The sequence below is a fragment of the Sander vitreus genome, chromosome 20 (assembly GCF_031162955.1).
Source record: "Sander vitreus isolate 19-12246 chromosome 20, sanVit1, whole genome shotgun sequence".
Taxonomy (NCBI): domain Eukaryota; kingdom Metazoa; phylum Chordata; class Actinopteri; order Perciformes; family Percidae; genus Sander; species Sander vitreus.
In genome coordinates this window covers 17,239,710-17,253,512 of record NC_135874.1, presented here as the reverse complement: position 1 = coordinate 17,253,512, position 13,803 = coordinate 17,239,710, and the positions used below count along the sequence as shown (strand labels likewise).

Below are 13,803 nucleotides of genomic sequence, written 5' to 3'. Positions count from 1 at the left end.
CACACTGCAGTGAGCCAAAGCTACTTGGAAGAGTCATGTTTTCTTCTACATTTTAGTTTTTGGTCATGGCTAAACAGTACGACTTTTTGTTCCGGTTGCTCATGCTCGGAGACTCGGGGGTTGGGAAGACGTGCGTGTTGCGAAGGTTCACAGAAAGTGAATTTGATCCTTCACATATTTCCACCATCGGTAAGCCATCCAACAAGTTTTCAGTGACGCCTGTTTCAAAAGTCCTATGGCTTCATGTTAGCCGCAGATTGAACCGGATAAACATCGGTGAATACTTTTTACAGAATTAATGTCGAGATGGCAACTTTTTAACTAAACTTTCTAAAACAGTTGACCCTAATTTTCACTTTTGTTCAAAATGCCTAAGCTGGCCTACTTGGCTAGTAGGATTACGTTAATACTAAGTGACTCAGGTCTTAACAGCCCTGAAACTGACTGAAAATGTCTTAAGAAAGCTACACTGATCCTAAAATATTACATTTTCTAACAAAGATATGTCCCTAAAGAATACCTCTCATTCATCCTTTAGTTAATAAAGGATGTAGGAGAGGTCTGAAAAGCTGTTAACTGTCACAGTAACAATGGAAAGGAATGTCAACAAAATTGTTTTATCTGCCCTCAAAGTGTTTTTTATCCTGTTTATTATTCAGAAAATGGTACTTGTAGACTGATCTGCACATTAGTGCTTCATATCGCTGCTGCCTCTTTTCCTGACTGTTTGATAAACTAATGACTTGGAGGAAAATGGTGTGGCAGTTTTACACTAAGAGTAAAGCAAAGAAAAACAGTCACAGACACTTTGATTGTAGGCTGTATAGTTAATTGTGACTGTAAGAGAAAGTGCTGTAGTGTAGAGTGAATTTAGGTTAAAAGGTTTGTGTACTGCAAGCTGGAGAGCTGACTTGAGGAGAGCTTTACATGGGATTAAACTCAGTTATTTGAGAAGGTGCATGGTAAGTAAATTGTCATTGCTTTAAGATCCCTGATGTTGTGATTATTGGTTACATTAGACTGCTTCCCTCCAGATCTGCATCCCCATTTCTCACAAACACAGTGTCAGTTCAGAGAGCTGTGGCAACAAGAAGGAACGCACAGCTTTGCATATATTAAATAAAAAAACACAAGGGAAGCGAGAATGGGACAGTATTAATATGGAAGCTTGTGTCAGTGGTAAGGTGGTAAAAAGGCTTTGTGGTCCACAAGAATCCATGTTTTAAAGATGAAACGCACCATAAATTAACACACCATAAAATAGTGATTTATTCTTTAGTATTGTATTAAATACATTTGAATTTCAACTAGTCTCTCCTTAAGCCAAATGTTAGTCTTATCTTATCTCATCGACAGTGACTAAAGGAACACGATTAGAATTTTAAATATAATTTTACTGGGATGTAGATTAGAAGGCACATTTTCTGATTCACTAAAGTCTTAACATTCAAATCAAACACATTTGAATGTAACGTCTCAAACAGAAATTATGCCAGCCAACGGAGTCATTGACTATTTATGTGTCCTTCATAGCGGAACTTGAAAAGGAAGTACAAAAACAGGTGTATAGGGGCGGCTGTGGCTCATGTGGTAAGAGCTGTCGCCTACCAATCGGTTCGATCCGTGGCCCTTCAGGTCCATGTCGCAAGACACTGAACCCCGAATTGCTCCCGATGCTGCGCCATCTGTGTGTGAATGTTTATCTGATAAACAGGAGCCACCTTGTATGGCAGCCTCGGCCACCAGTGTGTGAATGGTTCCTGTACTATGTAAAAGTGCTTTGGGTAGTCGTTAAGACTAGAAAGGCGCTATAGAAATACAGTCCATTTACTATAGTGAAGCTGAATTGATTAGTCCATTGACAGGAAATGAATCTGCACTGTCATGGCTTACTGGGACACTTGAATAGAACATTGCTAATGTTATAAACATGCTTTTCCTATGACAAGTCTGCTGTAGAAAAAAGGCCCATAAGTGATCGCGTTAAGTCTATTTTTCAAGTAAAAATGCCAAACATGATCTTGTTACAGCTTCTCTACTCTGAGGCTTAATTTGCTGTTTTACTTTGTCTTACTGTATGTGATAGTTAACTAAATTGCTGGGTTTTGGACTGTTAGTCAGACAAAATAAGCGATTTGAAGGGATGTTGTTGGCTTTACAAAAGTTTGATTGGTATTTTTCACCGTTCTCTGAAATGCTTTTAGATCAATTGATTAATTGTATAATCAGGAAAATAATCAGATGAATCATTATTGAAAATAATATACCAGTGGCCGGGTTGGTTCAGTGGGTAGAGCAGGCACACGTATACTGAGAGGCTTATGCCTCGACGCAGAGGTCCAGGGTTCGTGTCCGACCTGTGACGATTTCCTGCATGTCTTTCCCCTCTTTCTCACCTAGCTGTCCTATCCATTAAAGGCAGAAAAGCCCAAAAAAAGAAGAAAATAATAATATACCACATAGTATATTTAGCACAATACTAGAGCATATACATTTTAAGCATCTAATATACACAGTATGTAGCATGAAAATGAGTTTTTAGAGTGGGCTCAGCATACAAACTAAACTAAAATTGATTTAAGAAGATAAACAGGTTGGCAGCTGGTGCTATTCTGTCACATTTCTTAACTCTCTCGTCCTGTTACCCAGCAGTAAAAACACACAGCTGCAGCTCACATCGGTTGCAACCCCCTTGTGGAGACACAGTGATTTAAAAGCTGACGCTATGCAGTGCTTGAGATACTATTCATTAGGGATAATAGTGTCTCTGAGCAACACTCATTAAGTGCTTACAAACACACAATAGCCCATGAAAAATAGCACAAAGCAGGATTTGTTCATCAATTTGTCACAGTTGCATAAGTGATTCCACTTTGACCTTGTTAAGGTGTTTGCAGTTGCATCACAAATTGCTTCTGTTATGTGTTGTTGTTTCTGTGGAATTAAATGTAATTTTCTTTCTTTTTTCTTTTGGCAGGAGTAGATTTTAAAATGAAAACACTAGAACTAGATGGAATCAGGGTGCGAGTACAGATATGGTAAGTTATGTATGATTTTTAATTGCATTCACAGTATGCTGATGTGCATATTGTGTGATCTTCTGCTGGGTTTGGTCGTCTGTGCAGGGACACGGCAGGTCAGGAACGTTATCACACCATCACCAAACAGTACTACAGGCGTGCACAGGTGATCCCTCCATATGAACAACAAGTTACCTTCATGGGTTACTGTAGCATTCATTCTTTAATCCTTCTTCGTTGATTCTTGTCCAGGGTATCATCTTTGTATACGACATCACAAGCGAGTCGTCCTTTCAGCACCTAGTGAAGTGGGCCAGTGATGTGGATGAAGTAAGGCAATAAGCACTCTCATTTCACTCCCTTGGCCTTCACAGTGACCCAGTATTTGTACCAACTCTCAGTGCACCGCTGAGGCTTGCTGCACACCCAGTGGCTTAGTGTGAGTGACAAGATGATGAAGTCCCTTATCTCTTTGCTGTCTGTCTTGACTTTAGTTTTTTGTGTTGTTGTGTTTTGCAGTATGCCCAAGACAAGGTGCAAAGGATCTTGGTAGGAAACAAGTGTGATGAGGAGCTTAAGAGGCAGGTGACAAAGGACCAAGGAAACAAGGTTTGATTAAACCTTATTTTATGGGTTTTATTAGTTTTTTAAATAGTCTTTTTTTTTTTTAAACATGTAACGTACTTAATAACATACTTGTTGTAGATATAAAAAATATCCTAGAGTACCCAGTAGTTATTGTTTCAAGTTCAAAGTGGCAAACACTTTACATTGAGTGATATAAGGTGACAGGATTAAATGGTAAGCAGACATTTTTAAAGGATACACAGCTAAATCTAAGAGTTTTGTTTATTAGTCTGGCAATTATTTCACAAACTGTGGTACAGAAATACTGTATTAATGGAGTTTTCATGACACCTTACTTTGCTTACACAGAATGTGAGTTTTTCTTAAACATTTTTCCAACGTGGACCCAGCACATCAGCTCATTTGTATGAATAATTCATTAAAAACAAATTGATAGGCCAGTTAATAACAACTTACATCCAGTCTCCTAAACCCTGTGTTCGTTTACTTGAGAAAACTGACCACGGCTATTAAAATACCTTTTGTTGTACTTATTTATAACCATATCCACCTGGACAAAGCAGCTAGCAGAAAGCTATGGGATGGAGTTCTTTGAGACCAGCGCCTTCAACAGCATGAACATCTGTGAGGTAGGACACAGGGTGCATCTCCAAAGAAACTGTGTGTCACATTAGAAATGTGCATACATACGGGATGGGAACTTACCTGCTAAATTCTTATTTATTATCTTACATATTTATTTTTCACTTCCTCAGTCCTTCACTCGTGTGACAGAACTGGTGCTGCAGGCTCACAAGAGAGACATGGACAACTTGTTGGGATCCCTGGATGATTATCTGGAGAAGGCCGTTTTGGAAGAAGAGGACAGTGAAGGCACCGACAACAACGCTCAGAAGACCTGCATCTGTTAGAAAGAGGGCCATCACAGTACCATGGCTCATACTGCAGCTAAAGACATTTGTTCCCCACTGTGACTTGACTCAGCCCTCCTCCACTTTCTTCATAGATACTGTGACCTGTTGGCCAGGAGGGTGCTCCATTGGTTTCCCTCTTCGTATGTCGGTGCAGTGGTAGATGCAGTTAGCAGCAGCAACTAGCAGAGGGCCCATTCTGTTGCATGATCACTGAACCCTGTAGCCAGTGAAGAGTATGCATACAGTGCATGAAGGTAGCTCCATTTGCTCCAGCAAAACTATCAATGCACACTCTCTTTACATTTTCCACGGTGAAATGCACTATATACATCTAGAAATTGATTGGTGATGTGTGGATCCATATCAAAGAAATCAGTTTATTAAGTTGCAAAGAGTATATGTGCTACGACAAGGCAGCCAGAGGACAGAGTTGAATTATTTACTTCTCGAAACTCAAACCAGGGCGGATTCTTTTACACAATGGGCTTATTTCTTCTAGGGAGACAGTGTTTTGCCATGTTCAGTGACCTTTCTGAATGCAGTGCATGTTTGTTTACCATCCTGAATGTATATGTATTTGTTTTATGAACGTGACTGGCATTGCCTACTGTATGTTATGCATTTAAGCAGTGCTACTGCTGCTTAGAATATGTTTGCAGGGTCTGCTGAGGTGCCACGGATATGTCATTTTAATGTTATGTTTGAAACTCAAGGATGTTGCAAAAAATCTTGCTATGTATAAATTCCAATTGCCTATATTTAAAACAAATTAATTGGATATCTGAGCCTTGCTGAGTCACAAAATTTTGGATTGAGAGTAAAGTTGGATCCTTGGGGAGTTAAGATGGGTTCATTTATTTTTCATCACCTGCTGCGTGTGCACGTTAAATCTTTGATGACTGAGAAAACTGATACATACAATGCTGAATACATCCCATAATACCATTTGACCATGTCAAATACAGTACATGCTCAAGATACGACACATTTTAAAAGAATTCCAATGACCGCACCTTTTAAGTTCAGAGAAATTCTAAATGTAAACCCTTTTCTAAGCTTATCCAAAATAGGATAGCACATTGTGAATCACGCAAAACCTACTTCATGTACTTGTGTGGTGTCACAATCAGTTACATCAATCTGCTCCATCTGAAACTTGTAAAAGAGTATTGTATGTCAGGTGCGGATCAGTTTCTTGCAGAGCCATTTGACACCCACAAAAGGCAGGGAGTCAGGTGACCAAGCAGTTGGATGCAGTCACACGTTGATATCCCGTCTGCCTCCAGTGAGGAATCACAGGAGTTGAGATGACGTTCATCGCCAAGACCTTCTACGACCTGAGAGCCACCACGCTGGAGGGAGACTCGGTGGATTTCAACGTGTTTCGGGGACGGGTGGTCCTGATAGAGAATGTGGCCTCGCTCTGAGGCACCACCACCCGGGACTTCAGTGAGCTCAACCAGCTTCAGAGCAAGTACCCTCATCGGCTGGTGGTCCTGGGTTTTCCCTGTAACCAGTTTGGCTATCAGGTGAGTTGAGCAGCATGGTTTCCTCAGGCAATTTGTTATGACCCTGCAATATCTGCTCTTGATATAAGCCTAAAATCTCATACATGTATGCCGATGATGGTTTATTAGTCATGTGAAATGTATCAATTCACCTGTTTATACAAACCTTCACCCAATTAAGTGCTTCCTCTGGATGATAAAATGTTTTCCATATTTGGAGCTACACCTGAATTCCAGATGTTTAAAGCCAATTTCATCTTTCTGACTATATCATATATAAATATATATATTTACGTTTGAAAATGAACAATGTTTGTTATATCCAGTGAGAATAACGCCCATTATATTTATAAAGTAGTAAGAACAGCACGATCACATAGTGTGAAAACAGTAGCTGCTACTTCAGCTTTGATACTATTAGATTTTAAGTATCTGCTGACACTCTGATAGCAGGTGGTTTTGTTTGCTACAGTGTAATCAGCTTGATTCATGTTATCATTTTCACAATATGAAAATAAGCACTTGTGTTTTGCAGGAGAACTGCAGCAATGGTGAGATCTTGAATTCCCTGCAGCATGTGCGTCCAGGCGGCGGCTTTCAGCCCAGCTTTACCGTCTTTGAGAAGTGTGTTGTCAACGGGACAAACACACATCCAGTCTTTGCCTATCTTAAAGACAAGCTCCCCTATCCCGATGATGACCCCACCTCCCTCATGCAGGACCCCAAATTTCTGGTTTGGAGTCCCATCAGCAGGACAGACATCTCTTGGAACTTTGAGAAATTCCTCATCGGGCCAGAGGGAGAGCCCTTTAAAAGATACAGCAAAATGTTTCCCACCATTGACATAGAACCTGACATTCAAAGACTGTTAAGATTAACCAAGACCTAAGAATAGCCTCCACCTCTTAATGACTTCTCATCCATCACAGTCAAAGCTGATATGCTGTCCTCCACACTTTTAAGCCTTATTAAATGAGGGTGGTATTCTTAAAAGCTAAAGGAATATTATCTGAGGCCTTATAAGTGCTTAAGAGTAGTGGAGGAATAAATTCAATCTATGTAAAAAAAATAATTTTACAGTACAAATGTGGGTATACGTCATAGAAATGATCACTTCTAAAGCCAGGTATTTTCTTATGCATGTCCTTTTGTTTCTTGTCCTATGCTAGCCTGGCCAGCAGATGGTGCTACAGATTTGATCATACAAAAAGATAACTTCTTGTGTTCATGCTTTTATGAATTAACATTCATCACACACACACTCACAAAATATTTGCACTGGAATAAAACCCTAAAAACCAATTCTCTCTCACTGCATCTTCTTTTAATTGGACCAGTGAGGCACCTGCTATAAAGATGTGTGCCTCTGATTTAAAAAAAAAAAAAAAAAAAAAGGTTGACAAAAATAGATGTCATTTCTGAAACAGCTCTGTGTAGGCATAGTAATGATGCTTAAAATACAGAGGGAATGATGTGGAATTAGGATACATGTTGTCATTGCACATTAAAATGCTCACAGGCCATTCCTCTGCATTATGCATCCTCTAGCCTGCTGATTCGTTCTTTATTTGTTGAGATCTCTTTCCACCAATTCACAGGATCTAAATTTCCAACTATGACATGCTGACACCAGTAGACAACAGCTGCAGGAATGATTCACTACCGCAGTGGCATTTGAAGACAAGTCCTTATTCATGCATATAGGAGAGCATTGCACTGCCACTGTCTAATGTTTAATTTCCTATGCACAGTGCATTGTTTGCAAGGTCTGCAGATTAGCAGTGGCTTTTCTGCACATCCGCTCACATCGACACTAGCTGATGATGTCAGAGCTACAGGCACAGGCCGGGCAGTGCCCTAATGTCTTAGTCAGGTTGCTGCGGGGACAACAGTGAAACACTCAGTCACCGGCACTGTTGTATTTCCGTTTGTAGACAGCCTGTATCACTGTCTTTGCATATCACATTTAAATAGTTGTATTGTTGTGATACATGAGAACATTTGATTAATGTATTTCCCACAGGCCTGCTGGTATGTGGTTGACAGTCAGGTAAGCAATGTTGCCTATTAGAAGCAGCAAATATTTGAGGAAGACCTCTCCTCTACCCTCTGCACTGCTCCTCTGCACACAGTTTGCAGAAGAATACCACCAAAGATCGTTTATGTTAGAGTGATGTGAGAATCACTCATTGAAATTCTCACCAAATAATGAATAATTAAAATAATAGAATAAAACTCATCACATATAAATTTGTGTCAAGTGGCACACAAATTCTAACTTCATCTCTTGAAAATACTTGCATACATTTGCATGTGTATTGCTCCAAATAACCATGCATGTAACTGCAGCAATATCATGTAAATAATAGAAATAAGCACACTATTCTTTACAATTGGCACTGCATGGCACTGTAAAAGTCCATCTTAAGACAGCTTTAGAAACTGCTTTGAATGTTCTCCCAATTTTTTTCAACAAACATGACATGTTTTTAACAGGAGATTTGCAATAGTAGGTCAAAGGTTGCTGGGTTAAATAGGTCTTGCACTGGAGGATGTGTGTGGTTACATTTAATTATTGTCAGTAGAAATTTGACCAAACTTAAACATAGTAAAACATAAAAAGGTGTGTAACTGGACCTACAAAGAAAAGGATGTAATTACAGGTTTGGAGTAAAAACTTAGCTGCATTAGCTTGCACAGTTTACAACCTATGTTTTTAACGCAGAGTGAGCGCTCTTCGTTTTCCCTCCCCTCCGTCTACCCACTACAGGTGAGCACTGTTGCCACGGAAACGTTTGCTTTCCCCACGAAGCTTTCTCGCGAGACTCCGGGGGCGAGTGAGAGAGAGAGAGAGAGAGAGAGAGAGAGAGAGAGAGAGAGAGAGAGAGAGAGAGAGAGAGGGGGAGAGACTGCCTGAATGATCTCATCCCCTCCAGCAGCTGCATAGCGCAGCGAGGCAAACCCGTAACTTTCTATCAAACTTCAAAGTTGCCTTTCTGAGGACGACACCGGGCATTTTCGGTTTAAACCGGAGCAAACACGTTTCCCGAGAAGGTAAGAAAGAGCGCTACGCAGTTTGTGTTTCGGACTTACAGGACCTTGTTACGAGTTGAAACAAAAGGAGGAAAACCCGCTTCGTAGTGTGTGACATCCAAAAGCTTGAGGCAGAAAGGAGAAAAGGTGAGCCGGGAACGTGGTGCTAGTCATGTGCGGGGTGTTGTTCGTGGTACAAGGTGCCTAACGATACACACAACATCTGTCGGCTGTCCGTGAACGACAAAGCACATCTTTGTGCTGTGTCAAGGTGCAGTGTGGAGCCAGTGCGCAGTCAGTGCCAGTGCTTTTATTTTAACTAATGGGGTTGGTGGTAGACGAAATGGACTCGGTAATAAACGTTTCTACCCGACTATCACTGAGGCTGTCAAAATATAGCCTATGTACCCGCGGCGTCGTTGTGTATGTCAAGGGCATTCTTAGCACTGCTTTGGGGAGACGATTTACAGGTGGTATCGTGCACAGTACAAAGCCTATATCTCCTTGTGTAACTGTCACCACCCGATAATCAGTATGGTGTACCCCGTGTTTCATGCAGGTGATCTCCTTGTGCCACATCTGGCATGGGAGCTCTGATTTGTTTACAGCATTGCCTGGTTCATCATGTTGTTGAACAGATTAGGTCAAGATGATTGCATCGTGAATGTGGTTCATCTTAATCAATATAGCCTACCATGTTAAATTCTGTACCACAGGGTATCTACTTGTCATGGTCCGCCATGGCATTTTGATCAGACCCAATCAGACCCACCTTTGCTAAATGTATTTATGCATAATGTGCAGAATACACAAATCCAGCATTGAATGTTCACTGTGGGCATAGAGACTGTTTTGAATTAGATATAGAATACAGATCAGGACTACATGATAGAATGGGGAAGATTTGGCAATGCGGGGCAACAAGGCAAACAGAGGTTTGTTTAAATAGTAACAACCAGCAAAGAGTGACAACCTTTCAACGTTCAATGCAGTATTGTGTCCAAAACCAGCATATTTACAAAATATCAGCTGTAACAAACCAGTCACAACTATGCAGGTGGAACCATAGACAGGTAGGACATGGAAAATCATTGGGCTCCCCTCAAACTGAATCACAGCGCTTGCTCCAGTGGCTTGTTGGAGTTGGATAATTTTACATGAGTCAGGTGCAAAAAAGGAACATTTGGAGTTTAGCTTTTGGCAAGGATCAAGGATTTTTAGAATTCTTGATAGGCTTAGCTGACCTGCGGTGGGCATGACTGATCATACACTGCACTGTAATCTTTACTAGTGAGTCTAATATCAGCTTTGTCCCATTTAAATTGTAGCTATTCACACTGGAATGCTTCTTGCTTCTCTGATGGGATTTCTTATAGAGCATTCCTCTAATGCAAAGGCAGCAGCTTTATATTGCTGTTGAGGGAAGCATGCATGCTCTGTTTTTAATCTGCCACAATGGGCCAACAACTCTGTGTTTTATGCTGCTGACAAAAATACCATTCAAGGATAAGACATTACTGCGTGGGCCTTAAAACATCTCATTTAAGGAGACTTTGCAGCCATAGTAGCACGAGGCTCATATGATATATTTTCATCTGCATGTAAACTCTAAAAGTTCCTTCAGAAAAAAAGCCATTGCTTCTCACATTTCTTATCAGCATAAACAGTCCTCCCCCTGGTATATGACAAGGACAGTGTTTCTATTTTCACTTTTTGCATCATACTTCTCACTCACAATCATAACAATTGTTATTGTGCTTCATTTGTCGTAGAGTGTTTTTAATGTGCACAGAGGGATGCTTCCTGTTGCTAAGTTGAGCTCATGTTTCTATTGTCTCTTGTGCATTGGCTCGAAGGGAATAGCTCGAGCAAAGATAAAAGACAACAACAAGAGGAGCAGTGTGCAGCTTTATAATTTGCCACTCTGGAATGTGTGGGCTGCAATTATGCTAAGTGGCCATCATGATGAAATGCTTAAATTAACTGTTTACATTTTATAATGAATAATGGCATTATTGTTCTGATTAATTCTCAAGTTCAAAGTGCATTATTCTTAACTGGTTTAATGGTTTTAATGTATAAAGTAGGTTTTTGACCACACTCTTTTCACAGTAATGTGCTGCTTCTTGGTTACACGCTGCTGTTAAGCCCGTGCCCCTGTCAGCTCTAGCTGCCTGTTACTGATGACAGACAAGGCTACAAACTAAACAGACCTTCAGATATGGCCCTGGATGATCTGGTGCACCAATGTAGCCAATGTCAGCTCCAAGGCCAATTCCTTCATGCCTGTTTAATTCTATGCCAGACACCAAAATGAGTCATGTATTCATGAGTTTTGACACAACCTTCAGTCATAGTTTGAAATATATCACTTTTTTGTTTTTGAAAAAAAGGAAGCTCCTTTAGTTTTAACATGAGTGATATGTCCGGCTGGTATTAGTCAGCCTGTAGTCAGATGTCAAGTGACTTGATGGTAATATGGCCTCCAGCATTTTTTCCGTGTGATTGTCTTTTTCGCTGGTGACTGAAGGGGTTGATGAGTTTGATTGTAATGAGGTGTGACTATGGGTCCGCGTTTCCTGCTTGCTAAACTGTTGGAATGCTCTGTCTTTGTCTGGATCGGACGGTCCACTGTATACCAGCCAATGGAGGAAAGCAGAGGGCTTGGAAGCTACAATAGTGATGATGTAATCCCTTTTCAGCGAACTGTCACAGAGTAAATGCGTGCAGACAAAGGAAAATTCCCCTCCTTTTCACCCCACCTGCCACAAAGTTTGGGGAATTTTTCGGACACTGTAATTATCTATGCGGGAGATTCTGTAGTGGTCACCTCCACTGAGGGAGTTTAGTAGTGGGGGACAGGTGCAAAGTGTTGCTATTGACTCTGATCTGGACCTTAGCTGATTGACAGTTGTGTCTCCATTTGGTGGTCTGTTACAATACTTATACACTCATGAACTAAAGCAACCTTTCTGTGACTGGGTTCTGTCATGCTGCTTCCAGCTCTCAACTCCAAACCAAAACCCACAGTCATGCAGAGATCAGACACTGTGTAATTCCCCTTTTCTGCTCCCATCAAACCTCATACGTGCTGAAAATAGCACCACATGGCCTAGAGATTAGAAGATGGGAGAATGAAAAAATTAAAAGTTTGACAAACGACCACTTAAGAATAACTTAAAGTGAGACAAGGAAGAAAAAAAAACTTTCCATAATGAAATCTGGAATTTTGATGATGATGATGATGATGACGATGATGTGCTGCCGCAGGCTACCTCGCTGCCACACAGTGATGACATGCTCAATATTGTCTCGACATGTCTGCCAGTTGCTACACTGTCTCTGTGCTTGGCCTGCACACTCTCCCTGGAACAGATTACAGAACTCAGCCTCTGAGAAGAATCAAAACACCAAACAGAGTTACAGGCCCATGCCCCATGCAGAGCCTATGTGGGCAGCGGTGGAAAATAATTCCACATACAAAAACCGCAGAGGTTTTTTGCTGTTGTCCCTCCTGTGGACAGAAATCTGAGAAGCAGTCAGGAATGCATGAGGGCTTGGCCCTGCTCAAAACAGATCTCAATCCATAGGCAGGTCTGTTCAGCTTGTCCTCATTCCTGTACATGCTTACAACTGTTTTTGTTTCTTTCAGGAGCTCCTTTTACCATGTGATTTGTAGTAAAAACAGGAATGCTGGCACAACAATACAACATGGGAGGTTTTCTCTTGAAAAACACTACTCTCTGAAGCTGAACTCTATCTGCGCTGTTTCAAGTTCTCTAATATAGTCACAGCATTCTTTCTGTAGTTTGTGTTGTGCTTTGTTTCCTGTTCTGAAACTCAGAAAATCCCTCCTCATATTGCTCCAAAATTCCACATCCTTTGCTTTGGAACCAGGGAATCCATTTCCACCCTGTGAGTTCCTGCTTTGCTCTTTGTAAAGCTGAGAAGGAAGAATAAGACCACTGTGCACCCAACCCTTTGCTAGATTTAGAGGACTTTTTAAACAAATAGAAGTTTCAGGTGGACTGAGTGAAGTAATTAGGAACATGTCCCACTGTCGCTATTCATGCAGTATGTCCATGCAGTTTTGTGTTATTACCTTAGCCTTTAACAAAAAACATATACTGAATATTGATGTTGAAATAATTAGTCTACAGTGTATAACAGGACACTGTCTGATGAATAAGGCCATAGTCTTTTTTTCCATATTTCTCCAGGTGCAAAGGGCAGATAGGGCTGGCTAATAACAAACATGGCTACTTTCCCAGCCTTTCCTCTCTCGCTGCCTGTTTCCTGTGTGTTTCATTGATGTATTCCTGGATACCCTGTCTACAGCTTTGCTACACAAGAAACACATTTGAAACTGGAAGCTGTCTTGTAAATATGAAGATGGACATGTGTTTGTATAATAGTTGCATGTAGAAGCTCTTAAAGTTGAATATTGATATGAGAATGTGTTTGCTTAGTTCGATATATAGTCATCAAAACAATATAAAAAAGTGTATATTGTATATATTTTGCCATATCGTTTCTATCGCAATGTCGAAAAACCATCAGCCGAACTGCATTACGGCAATAGTTACGTCATTTGGACGCTTTACGTTCTGATCCTTGCACGTTATGTTCATTTTGCACTAAGGTTCTTAATTAAATGAGAAATAGTACTTTTGCCAAGTATTTACTTTACAAAGGAGTATACAAATAGGCTTTACCAAGTGGTTATTTCATATAGCCTGG

The 13,803-nt window shown here is 40.6% G+C and overlaps 3 protein-coding genes across 10 annotated transcripts in view; all 3 read left to right on the top strand.

Annotated features, from left to right (window-relative positions):
- Positions 1–5,757, top strand: LOC144535523 (ras-related protein Rab-15-like). Of its 2 annotated transcripts, none has more exons than XM_078278053.1 (7): positions 1–189; positions 2,978–3,038; positions 3,126–3,186; positions 3,273–3,350; positions 3,540–3,629; positions 4,169–4,237; positions 4,364–5,757. In XM_078278053.1, the coding sequence occupies exons 1-7, from the start codon at positions 66–68 to the stop codon at positions 4,517–4,519; spliced, it is 639 nt and encodes a 212-aa protein (XP_078134179.1). In that variant the 5' UTR covers positions 1–65; the 3' UTR covers positions 4,520–5,757. The 2 variants fall into 2 exon arrangements, with proteins under 2 accessions (XP_078134179.1, XP_078134180.1); XM_078278054.1 differs by having other exon boundaries at positions 4,172–4,237; positions 4,364–5,476.
- A 72-nt stretch (positions 5,758–5,829) lies between these two features.
- gpx2 (glutathione peroxidase 2) lies at positions 5,830–7,342 on the top strand. Its single transcript, XM_078278055.1, has 2 exons — positions 5,830–6,051; positions 6,566–7,342. Exons 1-2 carry the CDS (start codon positions 5,830–5,832, stop codon positions 6,917–6,919), a joined length of 576 nt encoding a protein of 191 aa, XP_078134181.1. The 3' UTR covers positions 6,920–7,342.
- Positions 7,343–8,937: 1,595 nt separating this feature from the next.
- LOC144534780 (signal-induced proliferation-associated 1-like protein 1) overlaps positions 8,938–13,803 on the top strand; it is a 40,393-nt gene continuing 35,527 nt past the window's right edge. For 6 of the 7 annotated variants that reach the window (XR_013503609.1, XM_078276799.1, XM_078276798.1 and 3 more), the window contains exon 1: positions 8,938–9,084. The gene's annotated coding sequence lies outside the window, so the exon portion shown is untranslated. Of the gene's footprint in view, positions 9,085–9,116; positions 9,211–13,803 lie in introns of those variants that run through there. The other variant, XM_078276797.1, reaches the window with a different exon arrangement.